Source organism: Neofelis nebulosa, chromosome 7, assembly GCF_028018385.1.
Source record: "Neofelis nebulosa isolate mNeoNeb1 chromosome 7, mNeoNeb1.pri, whole genome shotgun sequence".
Taxonomy (NCBI): Eukaryota; Metazoa; Chordata; class Mammalia; order Carnivora; family Felidae; genus Neofelis; species Neofelis nebulosa.
Window position 1 is genome coordinate 50,546,833 of NC_080788.1, and position 18,448 is coordinate 50,565,280.

Consider the following 18,448-nt stretch of genomic DNA (forward strand, 5'->3'; position numbering starts at 1 on the left):
ACATCCAATTTGTTACTTACTCTGTGAGGTCTGAGTGTCTATGAATTTCTTTATCAAGGCATCAGTTGTCTGGGTATAAAGACTGAGAGCATATCTCAGAGACTGAAGATCTGGGCTTTTCTCCAAGAAATTCTTTTTCAGGCCATTTCCTCCTGCATGAAAGTATTGCTAAAAAGAAAAAAAATATATATAACATAAGCAGAAGGATTTAGAAAAAAGTATTCATGGAAGGATTTTTTTTTTTTTGGCTGTAATAGTGATGCTCAAATGGAATAATACTGTATGATCAATATAAAATATCAACAAAGGGATAGTCCTACCACTTTCCCATTGCTAAGGATTAACCCTGTAATTCAGATTCCCTCAATATCTCTGAATAGTTGCTTTATATCACAGACCCCAGATCCTTGAAGCTTAAGATTTTTCCTCTCATTCAAAAATTGAGGTAAGCATATGGGATCATGAAGATACACTGATCAGAAGGCTTATAGAATGACAGGTTGAGATGACAGTTGTCAACTTGGTTATTAGTTGGTTTGCAGGACATAAAAAAAATATCCAAGGTTGTCAAAATTTCACAAAGAGGGTAGTACCTGGTCACATATTTTCCAGATACTAGTTTGTGATTCTAGACCAGGTGTCCACTGCTCTATCTTCCTTTGCTCTAAACACACAATAGTGCAAATACAGTCTGACCTGAGGATGCAGAGTGGTCTTCAAGGTCCCCTGAACCTTGTGTTTGATAAATGTAATATAACATCCAATAAACCCAAACCACTACGAATCTATAGCTAAGATAATAGAAGAGATATATGCTCTTGAAGAATAAATATAGTCATTGAGGGATGTTAGCATTTTTCATACTGCAAATATTATGTGCAGAAATCACTTTGGAAGGCAGAATATATACAAATATGTGATAGAACTAAGGATATTTTTTTCCTACCCATTTATAGATGATAACATATTTACAGTGAACTGTTAAGGTTAGATAAATAGTTCTCTCTCCCTGTACGGACAGTGCTAAACTATACACTCACTGCAACCTGACTTGCTTTGATCTATGATTCTCACAGAATGACATATTTTGAGAAAGATCAACAAATGATTCTGATACTCTCTCCTAAATGGGTATGTGTCATCTCTTTATCCCAATCTTCACACATTTCTGAGGTAAAACAATTCAATTAAATGAAAAATCATAATTATCTTAGTTTTCTCCCTTATTTGAGGGGGATGGAGAAAAGTATTCTGGGCATTTGTAGGCAGCTGAGTGCACTTTCAAAGAGTGTGATGAAGAGAAGATTTAGGGCATAAGCCAGAGAAAGTAGGCAATGGGAGTAGAATTTAAAGAAAGATTGCTTCCACTGCAGATACTGTCCCTCCCCAGGGAGAAAAATTTATAGCCACTTAAAACTGCATTTACTGATTCTAGCTGGGTGTGTTGTAAAAACCCAAGCTGTGCCAAAAGCCACCTATGTTCATGTAAAGAAGGTACAGAAAAGTGACAAAAGCCTTTTCCTTTTAAGAGATGATGAGATACAATACTTAAAATCATCCTAACCCTTAATCTTCCTATAAAAATGTTAAAATGGGGCATCTGGGTGGTCAGTTGGTTGAGCATCCAACTTTGGTCATGATCTCATGGTTTGTGAGTTCAAGCCCCACATAGGGCTGGCTGCTGTCAGTGCAGAGCCTGCTTCAGATCCTCTGTCCCCCCATCTCTCTGCCCCTCCCCTGCTGTGCTTTTTCAAAAATAAAAATTAAAAAAAAACTTTTAAAAATGTTAAAATAGTTTCCCATGCAGAAAGTATTTATTGAGGATTATGAGTCCAGAATTATTTCAGGTGTCTTGATGGATCAAAAATTGTGATCGTTCCTTATTTCAGGAAATATGATATTTAAGGTGGAAAATATTAAATGGATATATTGAGAAGGGAAGGTTCAGCTTGGATTTGACTATTTCCCCAGAGCAGTGGAGGAGTGCTCTCTGGAGTTGTATTTATATAATGAAGCAAAGAGCCATCATATGAAACAACTCACCCTCAATGTAAAGAGCAGTTGGATAAATGGAACCAAGAATAGGCAAGCTCTCTGGGAATGTGGGGAACACATTCTGCTTCTCAGACTTTTTCAGACAAGCCTCATAGTTATCAAACCTGAGCACAAGTGCCAGGAGATTATGATAAAAAGAAAAGCAAGGAGTACCATTTGAAATGATGTTTTGCCACCTCTTGGGACTATTGAGAGTTATCTGGAAAAATTGTGAAAGACTTTGAAATGGACAAAAAGATCAGTGGGTGTTCTACCTCGTGTACCCATCGGGTTATCTATGCTTTTCATTGTCTTTGAACTATTTAAAACTCTGTAAATGATAGAAAATGGATAATCATGTAAATGACTCTTGTCCATTGAAATGCAAATTAATTATTTCTGGTGGGATGCAACTGATTATTGTTCTCTGAATAGACCCTCTTAGCCTCTATTTGTAAATTGATTCCAGCCTTCCTTATTGCTCATCCTGTGGTTCTTGGAATTCTCCTATAAGCTAGTTGTAAGATCTTACTGGTTCCCCCATTAATGATAAGTCAAATAACATGTTTGACAAGTTTTATTTATTTATTTATTTATTTATTTATTTATTTATTGTGCGTTAATGTCCCAATTTTTTTTTTTTATTTTATTTATTTTGGGAGAAAGAGGTAGCGAGAGTCGGGGAGGGGCAGTGAGAGGGGGAGAGAGTGAATCTCAAGCAGGCTCCACACTGACACCATAGAGCCAGACACAGGGCTCAAATTCACAAAACTGAGATCATGACCTGAGCTGAAACCAAGAGTCTGATGCTTAACTGACTGAGCCACCCAGGTGCCCCCACAATCCTCTGTTTTAAAAACTTCTTTGTGTATATAAGGCAGTGTGGTGACAGCATTCACAAGGGTGGCCATAGTTTTCACACTGACAGTTTGTGAGGACAGAACTATGGGCTCGCACTGACAGTATCGGTGGTGTTTGCCTTCCTGCCTGCTCTCTCTGCTTCTATCCCTTAAATACTTATTAAACTTGTATCATAAACCAGACCTTGTGCTGAACGCCAAGGATAGAAAGCAGTAGAGGTACAGAAGTTGTTCTTAAAGGGATGATAGTTTAGTAGGAAATGTAACCAAACTGTCAATGAATGACTCCTATAATGTTACAGATGTAAGAAAAATAATTTGAAAATACAGATAGTGGAGGTAGCAATCATTTCCATTGGGGAAGGAGTCAGGAAAGGTTTCCAAAGAGGTGACATCTTCGGTATTTGTCAGTCTTTTAGCACTGCCATTTGTATATTCAACAGCAACTAGATCATTCATTACGGTGGAGGAGAGAAAAAGGACACTCCCATTTATTTTAGATAACCAAGGGAAACCATGGCAATCCCAGTATTACTTAAGAGGAAATGAAATAATAGTTCTCATAATACAGTTCCTTGGTATCATTTAAAATACACTGGTTGCTACTGTTAATCTGTTCTCATCCTTAAACTTGTGCTGCCTGCGAGCCACATGTTGCCTCTAGGCAGTAGAGGGCCTGGAGAACTTGAGATGACATTGTACCCTTAAAGATTCACAATGCTCATCAATGTGTGAAAGGCTCTGAGACCCACTGTGGTAAGGAAATCTGCTTGACCTTTCATTAACATACCTGCCTTTTAAAATTATTTGGCTTTAGGACACCTATCACACAGGGCATCTATTAATACTCATGAGGACTGATATGTGCCATGGGATATGATTTAGGGAACCCTAGGAGAGAATCAGGTGACTAGACTTCATAGAATGCAAGATATTTCTAAGGGTCTAGAAGGCTTCATAGAAGAAGGGAAGTCTGAAGAGTTAGGCTCTGAAGGCATAGATTGTGTATTTGTTCTTTTTCTTTTTTAATGTTTATTTTTGAGAGAGAGGGAGTATGCACATGCAAGTTGGGGAGAAGCAAGAGAGGGAGAAAGAGAGAGAAACCCAAGCAGACTCTGGAATGTCAGCACAGAGCCCATGCAGGGCTCGAACTCACCAACCATGAGATCATGGACCTGAGTCAATATCAAGGATCGCACACTTGACTGACTGAGCCACTCAGGCTCCCCTACTGTGTCCTTTTTCTTGGCCCACTCATAATTGTATAGGAAGACATGTTTTTAGCATGAATACATTATCTTGTAGGCCTCTGGGACATGGGGAACTAACCATGAAACGAAAACATAAACAAGGAATGAGTTTGTTCCTGCCTAAGGGTCCCCTAGAGTTTTTGGTTATGATACTGAACTGACTTGACTTCTCCTTTGTAGACATAGGGTATTATGAGTCATTCTTTTAAAGGCTCTAGCAGGATTGTAAGGAAACAGTACAAGGTGTGTAAGGGCAGAAATGATGCTTTTGTCTTTTGAGTGCATGGTATAATAAGAGATGTTGCAAGACAAACCCTGGACAGAAGGTAGCAATTTTAGGAGAAAAAACAAGTTGCTTCTATTCAGTGAGTACAGATAAATAACACATGCCACAGGCTCCTAACTCAAAGGGCAGAGGAAATGATTTTTATGGTTATGCAAATGCAAACTCAATGAAAATACTACTTTATAGAAGCCTTTCACAGAGTGTTCAGAACCTGGGTGACTGCTCCTGAGAACATGGGTCTGTTTATCTCACTGGCACAGATAATAAGAAAGGGAGCTGCAATTATTGCATACACCTTGGCATCTGGAAATTTCACATTCAGTTTGACTCTGTGAGAGCTCCTGGAAGAAGCAGGAAAAGTAGAGTTTGGGTTTTGCTGAGGCTTGGGTTTGAGGGATATAAAAATGAGGCTGATGTGTGGGAGTGAATGTCTTAGTTATTAAACAAACTCCACTATCCACAGCTCAGTGCAGCTTAGTTGACCTCCCTTCATTATAATAAGCATTTTTTGGGGGGTGGGGGGTGGGATTATATGCTAGAGAAGAATTTGTGTATATGGGGTTTTAAAGCCTGCTAGATGTTTCCCTTATGCATGTAAAAAGTGGATTTTTCTCCATTGGTTCTAAACAAAGAAAAAATGGGGACTCAGCTTCATGTTGTTCCTCTGCAACCAGTGGTATAAACAAAGAACCTCCAGCTTAATCTATTCAGAAGTTTACTTAGAATAATATGAATTCGCAGAAAATAATTGGCAAAAGTAAGTTGGGACAGGTTATTTTCTCCTCCTTCAAGAAAGGGATTTTTAATTAGAGAGCTGAGGACAGATGGCTATTCACAGTTGTGAAGGATAAGGATGTCAGCTGGATGTCATTCTCTCTACCCTTGGCCCTGCCCTGGCTGATATTTTCACCATGAACTTGGACAAAAGCAGAAAGCATGCTTTTAAAATGTACAGTTCAGCCAGGCTTGATGTTATTGCTTCAAATGACAGGAAGTGGTTTCAGAAAGGTCTTGGCAGCCTGGAATCGTGGTTCAACATTTACAGGATGGGCTGAAAAAAAAATAAAAAAAGGAAAAGACCTATATTTATAATAAAAAGTTTACTGCAAAGTATGGAATGGGGGTGATCTGGCTTTAATACCAGTAAAATTTCAGATGAGATTGGGTGTGTTCAGGGTGGTATGGCTGTAGACAATACCAGTAAAATTTTAAAAGCCATAAAGCTTTATTTTCTTTCAGGTTTAACATGATTTAATAAGTGATGGGGCAGCTATCAAAGATAATGAATTCTGATCATGCATTAATATAGATAGACCGATCAAGACAAAGGCTGTGATAGAGCAACAGCATTCTCTGCTTATTAGAACATATTTGAAATATTGGGGTCATTATAAATTTATCCCTAGGCCTCATCATTTATAAGAAATATGAAAAAGTGGAGGGCATCCAAAGGTGGTAGACTGCCAGAATTTTGTAAGGTCCAGAAGGCATGTCATTTAATAAATGGCTGTTGAGGGGCACCTGGGTGGCTCAGTCGGTTAAGCGTCCGACTTTGGCTCAGGTCATGATCTCATGGTCTGTGAGTTCAAGCCCCGCGTCAGGCTCTGTGCTGACAGCTCAGAGCCTGGAGCCTGTTTTGGATTCTGTGTCTCCCTCTATCTGATCCTCCCCCGTTCATGCTCTCTCTCTGTCTCAAAAATAAATAAACGTTAAAAAAAAATTAAAAAAAAATAAATGGCTGTTGATAAATCGGGGAGACATGACAGTTTCCTTCAGTGTATGAGAGGCTATCAAATGGAAAAGGTAGTAGAAATAAGGACAGAAGGACCAATGTAGAGCTAAAAGTACTAAACAGTTATTGGCTTGATAACTTTTTAATAATAAGTGTATCCGATCTCGCGGTCAGTGAGTTCGAGCCCCGCGTCAGGCTCTGGGCTGACGGCTCGGAGCCTGGAGCCTGTTTCTGAGTCTGTGTCTCCCTCTCTCTCTGCCCCTCCCCTGTTCATGCTCTGTCTCTCTCTGTCCCAAAAATAAATAAATAAATTAAAAAAAAAAATAATAAGTGTATCTTAAAAATTGAAGCTGCTACCTGTGAGTGAGGTCCCATCACTGGCCATTAAGTGGTGGCCATTTGACTATGAGCCAACAACATTGTAGATGACATCTATATGAGTAGGGAAGGAGATGTTGGATTCTGTTTCTATTCTGAGATTTTAGGATCTTTTCCACCTCTTTGACTCTCTGCTTTTTACTTTAAAATGTGTGAGAAAATGTAAATTCATCATTTTTCCTCTTTGCAGTGTACTCCATGCATAGATTATGTCATCTCAGAGAGTATCATTTTTTCCTTTGTTGAATGGGAGCAGAAACATGCACCCTGCCTGACTGTGGTATTGTAGGGATGAAATGAATTTTTCAATCTGGAAGAGATTTGTGAACTGTGGAGTTCTTTTTACTTAGAAGAAGACATGCTTAATTAGAAGAATAACTCCTGAAACTTGAGCCTTGCTTTGTTTCCTAAGCACCAGCCCCTCTTGCCAGCATTTACTAGATACTTATTTCTATGCTCCTGCTACCATATCCAACTTCATTGTGGCAGTAGAAAAACAGCCCTCCTGCCTGATTTTTTTTTTTCCCCCAGTGGAACCATGCTTTCTCATCCTCTGGGCTGAGTCAACTGTTTCCAAGTTCCAGTGAGTCTCCCCTTCAAGTGTCAATCATATCCATCTTTCACTTCTACTCCTAAGGCTAGTACCCTATCGATAGCCATCATCATTTTATGCATTAAATAACTGTAAATGATCTCTGTGACTAAATCTTGAACTATTCCATGCATTTTGCACATTTCTGTAAGATTTCCATTGCTAAAATGCCATATCTAGTATGCCATATATTTATGAAATCATCAATGGCTCCTCTTTTATAGAATACACTGAAGGTGCAAAAGCATCTCTGTTCTTTCAATGCAAACATTTCCTGAATCCTCATTTTACATGGCTTTACTATCCAAACCTCCAGTTATATCTAGACCAGTCCCATAGCATAGTTCAGTCACTGACAGCCAGTCCTCTGGTCTTGTGCCTCTCCATGATGAAGTCCCTTTCCTCTGATTATGTTCAAGTCATGAATCTTCCTTCAGGAAAAACTACTGTCTTTCCAATCCAGCCCGTGGACTCCCATCTGTCCTTCAAGATCCTCCTCCAGCTTTTCCTGATCCCCTGAGCTCACACTGGTTGCTCCCTCTTCTCAATCCTTGCCACTTTTTAATCTGGGCCCCTCAATTGGCATCTGTATCATCTGTTACATATCTTACACTGTTTTTTCTTTTTTCTTTTTCTTTCTTTCTTTCTTTCTTTCTTTCTTTCTTTCTTTCTTTCTTTCTTTCTTTCTTTCTTTCTTTCATATTTTAATTTGCATCCAAGTTAGTTACCATATAGTGCAACAATGATTCAGGAGTACATTCCTTAATGTCCCTTACCCATTTAGCCCATCCCCCTCCCACAACCCCTCCAGCAACCCTCTGTTTGTTCTCCATATTTAAGAGTCTCTTCTGTTTTGTCCCCCTCCCTGTTTTTATATTATTTTGCTTCCTTTCCCTTGTGTCATCTGTTCTGTGTCTTAAAGTCCTCATATTAGTGAAGTCATATATTTGTCTTTCTCTAATTTCACTTAGCATAGTACCCTCTAGTTCCACCCGCATAGTTACAAATGGCAAGATTTCATTCTTTTTGATTGCCGAGTAATACTCCATTGTATATATCCACATCTTCTTTATCCACTCATCCATCACTGGACATTTGGGCTCTTTCCATACTTTGGCTATTGTTGATAGTGCTGCTATAAACATTGTGGTGCATGTGTCCCTTCGAAACAGCACACCTGTATCCCTTGGATAAATACCTAGTAGTGCAATTGCTGTTTTCTTATCAGTTAACATGTATCATTATTTAATTTTTAATGTACTTGAAAAGAAACTCCTTGAAAAGAAAACGACAACAACAACAAAAAGCAGCACTGCTTCCCAGAGGGGAGTCTCAGGGAACACTCAAGAATCTTATGGGGTTTGTGCCCTTATAGAGAAAAGATGCTGAGCATAGAAAACCATAAGGCCAGAGGGTAAAGCCATAAGGACTTGGACCATTGCTTGGAGCAGAGAGTCAGATTTAATACTTAGTTTCATTGAGAGAGAATGAAGGGCCTATTAAGGAAGGAGGGAAAAAAAACCAATTGTAGTAGAATATGTGAGATCTTGAGTAAAACAGCAGAAAGAGGCTCATCTAAAATAAACCAGTTTTCAGGTGATTTGATAGTCACATTTATAAGGAACTTTCTATATGGCAGGAGATATTTTAATTGTTTTCCATGTGATAACTCATTTAATTTGCTGACAATAATTTCTTCAGCCCTATTATTTTTCCCATTGGAGTGGACAGTGATTTACACACTGCAGTTTTTTCTCTCTTAATTACTTACTGTCCTGATACTCTGATCATAGCCAGTGATATAATTCCTCAGGTGGTTCCAAATATTTTATTTAAATTTGTATTTACATCCATATTCTGATATTTGCAAAGGCTTCCACCTAAATACAGTAATGGGATTTAGTAATTTAAGGGTGGGTGGGGAGGAAAACTATTATTCCATCTGAATGGAGATTGAAAGAGCTATGTGTAAATATCATTTTCTTATATTAAAGAAAAACCAGATAGATTTTGTTCTGTTTATAATATTCTTCATAAAACTACAAAACATAAAGCACTGAAGACCTGGTTGTTATTTCTGAGAAAAAAAATAGTACTGCTGAAATTAAATCAGGATAAATACTGTCTGTACCCTTAACAAGCCATTCCTTTTATAAGCCCAGTAAAAACTCTCAATTCCTCTAATTCATTAAATTTGTCATATAATTTGAAGATTTTTTATGATTTTTACTGACTGATGGGAACATGCTAATGTTTCTTTACAAGTTTGCAGGAAGAATTTTCTTCCTGGTTTCATACACTATTTTGATAGCACTTACCCATCATCACATATTTTTGGAAAATCCATGCAGACAATTCATTTTGCAAACTCAGATATAATTTGCCTTTAACAACTAAGATTTATTTCTTTTTTAAGGAATTATTTGATAGATATTTTAGAAATTATTTTCTACCACAACTGGAGTCCTCGTGTATACATCAGATCAGAATATGCTACTCTTTCCCATTTACCTCGATGTAAGCGTCAGCATTTTGGTTCCCATCCAGTGTTCCTCTTTTTTTCCCTACAGTACTCAACCAGTCATGATCTGGTCCTCTACACTGGACTATTTGAAGTTCTCAGACTGATTCACCCCTTCTCGCATTCCATTCAAGCTTTTCTCTAGGCCTGCAATGACTTTCCCCCTTGCTTTGCCCCATTTCAGCCTCTCAACCCCAAAGCTTCCCTCTCTTTCCCCTAGTGAGTCACAGAGAATATATTACCCTGTCTTCAGTCCGCAGCACTTTGTCCATACCTCTTATTTGATCAATTGTAGAGGTTGGTGTTCTTAAGTCTAGAGCAAGATCTCTCCTTGGTTTAGCCTCCTCCTTGCTTACCATATTTCCTACATACAAGTAAGCTCTCAAGTAATGATTTTTGAATTGCAATAGTCCAAACTAGGTAAGTGATTTTGTACTTCTCATGAGCAGCTGAATTTTAAATAATGCAAAAACTAAACTTATGATAAAAAAGATACAGAGAAGCAGCCACCAAAACTGCCTCATGAATAATGGATAGCAGGATAGTGTAGGACCTCAGTCAGGGTAACAGCCTCAGAGGCATAATATCATATGTCTTGCTATTTGTCTGAAATCCAAATTTTTAGAAATGGTGTTATCTCGGATTAAATATGTAATAAGTAAATTCCAAAGCTATATTTGAATAGATATTCACATTTAGTACAAATTCTCTCCTTTATATCCAAAAAAATTAACATTTCTAGAGGGCCCTAATTCACATGGTTATTATTTTTAGGGAAGTCTCTTTATTGTCCCTACATGATGTCAAACATATGCAACATACATTGTAGAGTGTCATGTTTGGGTACAAAGAACAAGTTGTTCCAGGGAAATCTGGAAGGTTGGACAAAAATAAAACCAGCCAGCTTATTTTCTGGGTTTTTTGATTTTCAAATTTATCAGAAAATAACCTGAGGTTTGTTCAAGACAGGAATTTCCTTAAGTTCTTGGGATTCATGCTCAGGTCAAGAGTACCTATTGTTGAGAAAAAGGTCTGTTTTTTTTTTTTTTTTGAAAGAAATCCACATTTCAGGGAAGTTCATAGCAGTCCTAAGTCTTCCTGACATAAGGGATTTTTGGAACTTATGCCACATTCTCTCCTTTTGACTCATAACTGAAACCTGTGACTGGTATGACAAAATAGTCCAGTTAAAATTTTAGTATTTAAAATTTATTATTTATTTTTTTGAGAGAGAGAGACAGAGCACAAGTGAGGGAGGCACAGAATCAGAGGCAGGCTTTGAGCTGTCAGCACAGAGCCTGACATGGGGCTCAAACTCACAAACTGCAAGATCATGACCTGAGACGAAGTCAGACTCTTAACTGGTTGAGCCATCCTGGCACCCCAAAGTTTTACTATTTAAGAGAGTTAATATTTTTAGAGGTTGAAAGATTTTAAATCATCTTTAGAAAATAATATAAATAATTGAAATCTGGTATTTAATCTAGAAATAACTAATTTCTCTAAAGAAATATTATCCATTTTGGCCTGTGGCATTTTACCAATACTCTGTTAACAGGGAAATAATGTGACACAGAAGCAAGGACAATGACATTAGAGGTAGGAGTCCTTTCTCAGCTCTGCCAATTACTAGCAGCTTTCTGGCCTTTGATGGTAACTTAAACCTGCTCAGCCTCCATTGTTTAATCTATAAGATGTGAATGATAACTCTTGACATACCTAACAGCCAGATGTTTTTAAAGATCAGGTGAGAAGATGCACATAAATGGAAGATATTTGAAAGAATGTAAACCACTATTTCAGTCTATAGTCTACAAACTCCATAGCATTTTCCTTCTTCATTTTTTATTTCCAGCTTATGTGCATAAACTGAATTAAAGAAGGATTATGTCTTTGGCAGCCTTTGTGAGTTAGCCTGGGTAGCATCTGGTGCTTCTGCAGAAGAACATCTTTCTCATGAGGTCTCTGCTAGTATTACAGGGGTCCCTCTGCTGGGCTTTAAGCCGACCTTGAATCGCTAGCTATTAGAGCTGCAATTCTTTTAAGTAGTATTCCTCTTTTTCCTGAATTCCTTTGTAGTCAACAACAGAATTAGTGTTTGGTAGGATAATCAGTTGGGTAAAATCTCAGAATCAGACAAGATAACGGGAGTCCCAGCTTTGGCAAACTGACTACAGGGCCATAGAAATGAATGCCCAGGTACATGTGTTGGCAGATAGGCAGACTACAGACCAAAAGAGTCTCATAATAGGCTCTGAGGTTCAGGAGGATCAGGGTCAGACCTGAGTCCTAGAGAAACAAGATAATGACAGGTACCCATTTACTACTGGATCTTGGACACCAGCTGGTGGAAGTGTCTGAGACTGAATTAAAAGATCATCCCAGATGACATGACAGGAAGATGGGGTAGTTGAACTGTCAAGATGTAGAACAAGGGAACTTGGCTGGAGATCAGGAATGTCCCAGACTTTGGGCATAACTAAGCCTGCAGGTAGAAATATTGATGTTAGGGATAAGAGCCAGGTCTGAATGCTATTCTCTTTTCATAGCACATATTTTCCCTTCTCTCTCAAAGTCCTCCAGTGACTTAATAAAACCCATGAAGGGCTGTATTCAGTTTCTAAAAATCTTACTTTTTTCCCCGTGTTCATGGTTCACTTCAAAGTTCTTATTATTTTCTACTAGCATTTCCTAATTTGTAGGAACTAATGGCTATTAGTTCTGCTCTAACTCCAAAGGTCAGTCATTTCTTATTCATTTGTTGAAAATATTATTTATTTATTTAAAATGTTTTTTGTTTATTTTTGAGAGAGACAGAGGATCTGAAGCTGGCTTTGCACTGACAACATTGAGCCCAATGTGGGGCTTGAGCTGAGGAACCGCGAGATCATGACCTGAGCCCAGGTTGGACGCTCAACCGATTAAGCCACCCAGGTGCTCTGAAAATATTTTTTTAAAAACAGCTGTTTTTGCTATTTTCTCTGTTTTTTTCATGTTTTCCATTTTTTCCCCTCAAAATGAATGTGCAAAATTTCCATACTTCCAGGTAACTCTCTAGCTGCAGCTTTAGAAACTCCATTACTGTACTCTCACTGCCTAAATTCATACTCTCCAGTTTCCACCAGGTGTCACAAAATTCTCACCTCACAACTTTTATTTTGCAGTTTTTGACATTGAAGCAGGAAAAGATGGCATCTTATTAAATGCTGAAACTGCAAAATAAAAGCTGTGAGTTAACAGTTTTGTTAAGGTGCCCAATTGTTGCACAAGTCTCTTTTAATCAATTCCATAGTAATGTCTGTTTCTATCCTGTGAGACTATTCTGTGCTCTGAAAAGAGTTCATTGTAGCTAACAGTTTTTCCTACATTGGTCACACATGCTGCACGGTAATAGATGCTTTCCCCCAGTGAAGCATGGCGACAATGGACAGGGTTTAAATTTAGACAATAAATTTTCACTCTTCGATAAGCTTTCACATATAAATATAAAATGCATGTATATAAATATGAAATATATGTACATAAACAGAAAAGGAATTATGTGGAGACAAAGAGCTTCTAAGTTACATTTTGAGGTCTGTCCATATTTAGCCCATACCACAGTAACTTTTGGTCAACCTTTGGCTATGAAAAATTGATGCACACAACACAATGCCTTTGGGTTTTCTGCAGAAAATTAAATTATTGCACTTACTAAGAGAGAGGAGAAGATTGATCTCTTTAAAGCCATTTCAACAAGCATAGAAAACATAAAAAGAAATTCTGTTAACCCCAAACCTCCTGAAGCGTCTATTTAATTGAACTTTGGTGGGGGGGTATATGTCTTTCTTTGCAAACACATGTTACAGCAAAAGTTTCACACACATTTTCAAAGGAAGCAAGTATAAGGACAGAGTAAGGTGGATACTGTGGAGACAGTATGTACTCAATCTGACACAATGCGTATGGAAATATACCCATACAACTATCTTCTGTATCTATGGATGGCACAGCACTATAGATAGGCATGTGGGAAAACTTTCTCTGAGGGTAAACAGAGGACTCTGGATGCGTGATTCAGGAGTCCTGTAACCTTACCTTGATAGTAGCCAGGACCACCTCCATCACAGCACACTGTCTTGGTGTCAGACCCTTGGCATCCTCCCGAATCATGTGCTCCTAGAAAACAGGGTAACGCTTACTTATAAATTAACCAGTTCATTCATTTAACAACTATTTTCAAACAAAATCTGCATAATGACCACAGGGACACATTTTAGATGATTATTTTGTCATATATCTAATCAATAGCTACTCTTAAAAAAAAAAAAAAAAGAAATACTGAACTTTGATCCATATGGGGCTTTACTTTTCACTTACAAGTTAATGTTAGGAAAAAAAAGAGAGACCTGGAAAAATGTGTCAAAGTTTTTTCAGTGTCTGTCACACTGAGGAAGATTAGTCATGACCTCGAGTTAGAAGGTAATTTTGGCTTCTTTCAATCACTACTGTTAAAGTCTACTTTAAATATAATGCCCCCAATTTAGTATCTTTCTTGCATCCCCTTAATGCTTTGTCATTAGTAATGAAAGTCCCCAAGAGTTAACTGCATTTGGCTCTGCAGATTTTCAATATTTTAAAATATTTTTCAATATTTTAGAGCTGATTTCCATACTTACAATGGATATTCCTCATTATTCACTATGGACTGTCTCAACCCATCATTCAAAATTTTTAGGGAAATCATGGTATAAAGTTGAAGACAATAATACAAGAAATAGAAATCTAAGAGAAAAATGTTAAAAATTCCTCAAATTGCTAATATCCCCAGAGCAGCCACTATTCTAGCCAACAACATATCATATGCCAGTGCTATCCTAGTGATCGTGATATGCTGTTCAGTAAAAGAAAGAGTTTTGTCCTCCTGGAACTTAAATTCTAACTTACCTAGGTGCCTCTATGCTAATTAAAGGAAAGGCCATGTGGACACAGCTCTGAGAATGAATGACTTAATGATCAGTCAGTGCCTTTTGTCAGTAATAACAGGTGTCTCTTTTTCTACAGGGCACAGCTCTACATCAACACATATGGCTTGGCAAGTGGAGCATGGGCTCTATTAGAGCAGTTTATTTGCTCCCGCAGACAGGCACTTGTGTGCAATGCACAAATTGTGCAATCATGCCCAGTGACTCATCCTATTGTAGCCCTTTTCTTATTCTTTATTTGGTAGATACCATGACTTCCTGAAGATAATCTTGATCTACATCTTGTCTGAAGTCTTTCAGGGCCTATCTTGGCATTATAACCTGTTAGGCATTCAGTATATTTTTGGTAGCTGAACTGTACTTTCAGCATATCTTGTAGGGTTTGATACGCTTGAATGAAAGCATATTCTTTTGGGTAGTTTTGAAAAAATTATATAATGCTTCATGGACCCATCACATACAATTCTGCATCTTACTACATCTTTCTCTGATAGAGTTTTAAACTCAAACATATGAGTCTATTTAATATTTTAAAAATATGAGTATTAACTACCCATTGAGACTCAAACAGTAATGGGAAATGTTTACTAAATTATACGGGGGAAATGCTTTAGAGTAAGTAAATATAAGTATTTCATATTAAATCTCTGGCTTCAACTCCTTCTATATTATAGAAAATATATATATATATATTATAAGAAATAATTTTCTGGGATTTAAAAATAGTTCTTTCAAGTAAGGGAATCTGTGAAAGGGGCTGGCAATGAGTTATTGCCCAATGAGTTACTGCTTGCTTGCAGTAAGTAAACTTACAGTCTTTGATGTATTAATTGGTTTTAACATTGCATCACCTCTCCATGAAAATTTATGTTTTAAAAAAATTATGCCAGCCTGGGTGGCTCAGTCAGGTAAGGGTCCAACTTTGTCTCAGGTCATGATCTCAAGGTTTGTAAGTTCAAGCCCTGCATTGAGTTCTGTGCTGACAGTACGGAGCCTGCTTTGGGTCCTCTGCCTCTCTCTGCTTCTCTTTAATGTTTAAAATAAACATTAAAAAACATGCCAAATAAATCTGATCCTATTAAACAGTAATAATTTGGGCATACATAATAAACATACATTATGAAGCTCCAGACCAGGAAGTAATATAGAATATGTCAAATGGCTGAATACTACTTTAATGGATTATTATTAAATCATAATCAAATGCAGAAAAACAATTTCCCTCCTTGTTTTATTTTCCTTGACCTTGTATTCTTTAAAATAAGTTGGTTACTTGTGTTTTTTGATTTAAATGTTTTAATGTTTATTTATTTTTTTGAGAGAAAGAGAGACAGAAGGCAAGCAACGGAGGGGTGGAGAGAGAGAGAGACAGAATCTGAAGCAGGCTCTGAGTTGTCAGCACAGAGCCCGATGCGGGGCTCAAACTCACGAACTGAGAGATCATGACCTGAGCCAAAGTTGGATGCTTAACTGACTGAGCCACCCAGGCACCCAAGTTATTTGTTCATATTTCCATACAGGACTCCTGAATTTATCCAAATATGCTTTCAAACTAATATATGAAAAATGTAAAGGCCCATTGTTTAAGATGAAAAAAAATGGAAGTGACATTTTAGTATAAAATAAGGGAAAATGACTTTGTAAAATTTGAAGTTCTTTTTTCTGACAAAAATTTGAATTTTGCATAATATTTTAAAGGTCTTGTTCTATAATTCAAATAATAATGACCAAATAGATTAATAATTAACTTAAAAATTAAAAAAATCAAGGACCAATAATAGAAAAATATAATTTAGAACTACATTATTTTTCTATCACCTATGTATACAAGATTCTATTTTTAGTCCTTTGGATTATTTCAGTGCTGATGATATAATCCTTTTAGGACACCTTATTAAAATTTTGTTTTTAGTTTAGTATATTCTTGAAGAAGTTTGCAAGTTGCAAAGGGACCTAAAGTCCTAAAGTGTTATGTTTTTTGTGAACTCCGATTTCCCCCCACTAACAGCTCCCCTCTGGGGAGCTGTCTCTAGTTCACTAAAAGTTCATAAGATTTGAACAGCGTGGATTAAACCCCCAGCTCAGGGGTTGGTCTGTGAGTTAAGCCAAATGGCCTATGTCATAGTGGTTGGCTTCATATCAGAGCCCATGATGTGCTGGTGGGATTTGCTGGAATTTCCCACATCAAATTGGGTGCTCTTCTCTACACAATTCAAGTTTGAATGATGCTATACGGCAGAGACAACCATCTTACCAATAGAAAGGTAGGTTTGTTATGCCCATATATCAAACAAGGAAAGAACATAGTTGAGAGATACTAACTGGGTTCTGTAACATCTTTGAGTTCCTAATCAAGCAGCGATGGAAAGCAGAGTTAGCTAGGACTATAAAATTTCATGTAGCAATAAATTCCTCCCTTGTTTACATTAGTCTGGCTTTCTAGCACTTGGAACTGAAAACAGTTCTGGCTGATATAACTTCTAACTCAGGAAACAGTAGCCGTGGGAGATAGAGTATGTTTCCTAGTACACACAGATGCTAGAAGCAGGGCCAGGGCCATTTCTTTTGTAATGAGATACAATGCTGTTTCACCTCCATGGCTTTATATAAGAAATTTCAACCCTGTATAAACCTATTTTTCAAAGAAGGGAATAGAAATCCCATGAAGAAAATAAGGGGGATAAAGCAAGGGAGCAAGATGTGCGTGGCAGTAACTTCTACCTTTTACCTTTTCCTCCAAACCATCAACGTAACTGAATACCTGTGGGAAGCAATTGTAGGTGACAATGCAGTATTTTAAGTGGATTATTAGCTTTTAATGTTACTTTCTGAGCAAGTATATACTTTAGGGTACTGAAATTATAGGACACCTACCTCATCTCAGTAAGTAATTATGCAGTCAAATAGATTATCCTTCTCCTGTGTTATATACACAAAACAATTCCAGCAATATCTAACTGAGCTGCCACCTTCTGTGAGTGGGAGGTGGGATAGTTTTTGCAATTACCATGCAAAGATAAGATATGCATTATCTAATTTATCCTCACAGTAATCCAAGTGTTAACTTTTTTTTTTTTTTTTTTTTTTTTTTTTTTTTTTTTTTTTTTTTTTTTTTTTTTGCACTTTACAAATGCCAAATCTGAAGAGTAAAAAGGTTAGATACTTTGGCCAATTTGGAAACAATTGAAGTAGAATTTGAACCAAGGAGTTTCGTATCTGGAACTCATCCCCATGATACACACTATATATATACTAAGAGACAAAAAAGGAATTAAAACATCATGTATTTCTACGATAGGCACAATGTTGGCCTATATGTCATCTATTGATGAATGACTGGATAAAGAAAGTACGGTATGTACATACAATGGAATCTTATTTGGCTCCTAAAAAGAAGGAAATCTACCCCTATACAACAAAATGGAAGAACTTGAAGGACATTATTCTAAGTAAAAAAGTCAGTCACAGAAGCACAATATATATTTTAACCAGTGAAGTGCCTATCCTTGAAGGACAGAACCTGAGGTTCCCTGCACAGTCCTGTGAATTTCAGCAATAATAAAGGGTAGGGTTATTTAGTCAGCAAATCCTCATTTATAATATGCTTGAATATATTGACAAGTTCAATAGCTGCTTTGATGAGCTTCATTTTCCCACACTAGCTTTGTTGCCTTTAAGATTTGTGTAGACTTTAATGGATTTCTATGAAGCACTCAACTTTGCCTTTATTCATACAAAGCCTGATTAGTATAAGAAAGAAAATATGTTATCTAATTTACCCCAAAAGAAGTAATGCTGAAAACTAGAACACAAAATAAAAAATTCCTAGTT

General features: G+C 37.2%; 1 protein-coding gene across 6 annotated transcripts in view; it reads right to left on the minus strand.

The window, feature by feature from the left end:
* Positions 1-18,448, minus strand: part of UNC13C (unc-13 homolog C) — a 614,642-nt gene that overhangs the window by 59,498 nt on the left and 536,696 nt on the right. For all 6 annotated transcript variants that reach the window (XM_058737680.1, XM_058737682.1, XM_058737681.1 and 3 more), the window contains 2 exons: positions 13,731-13,811; positions 21-168 (listed from right to left, as the gene is read on the minus strand). In XM_058737680.1, coding sequence (XP_058593663.1) covers positions 21-168; positions 13,731-13,811 — 229 coding nt within the window. The remainder of the gene's footprint in view (positions 1-20; positions 169-13,730; positions 13,812-18,448) is intronic.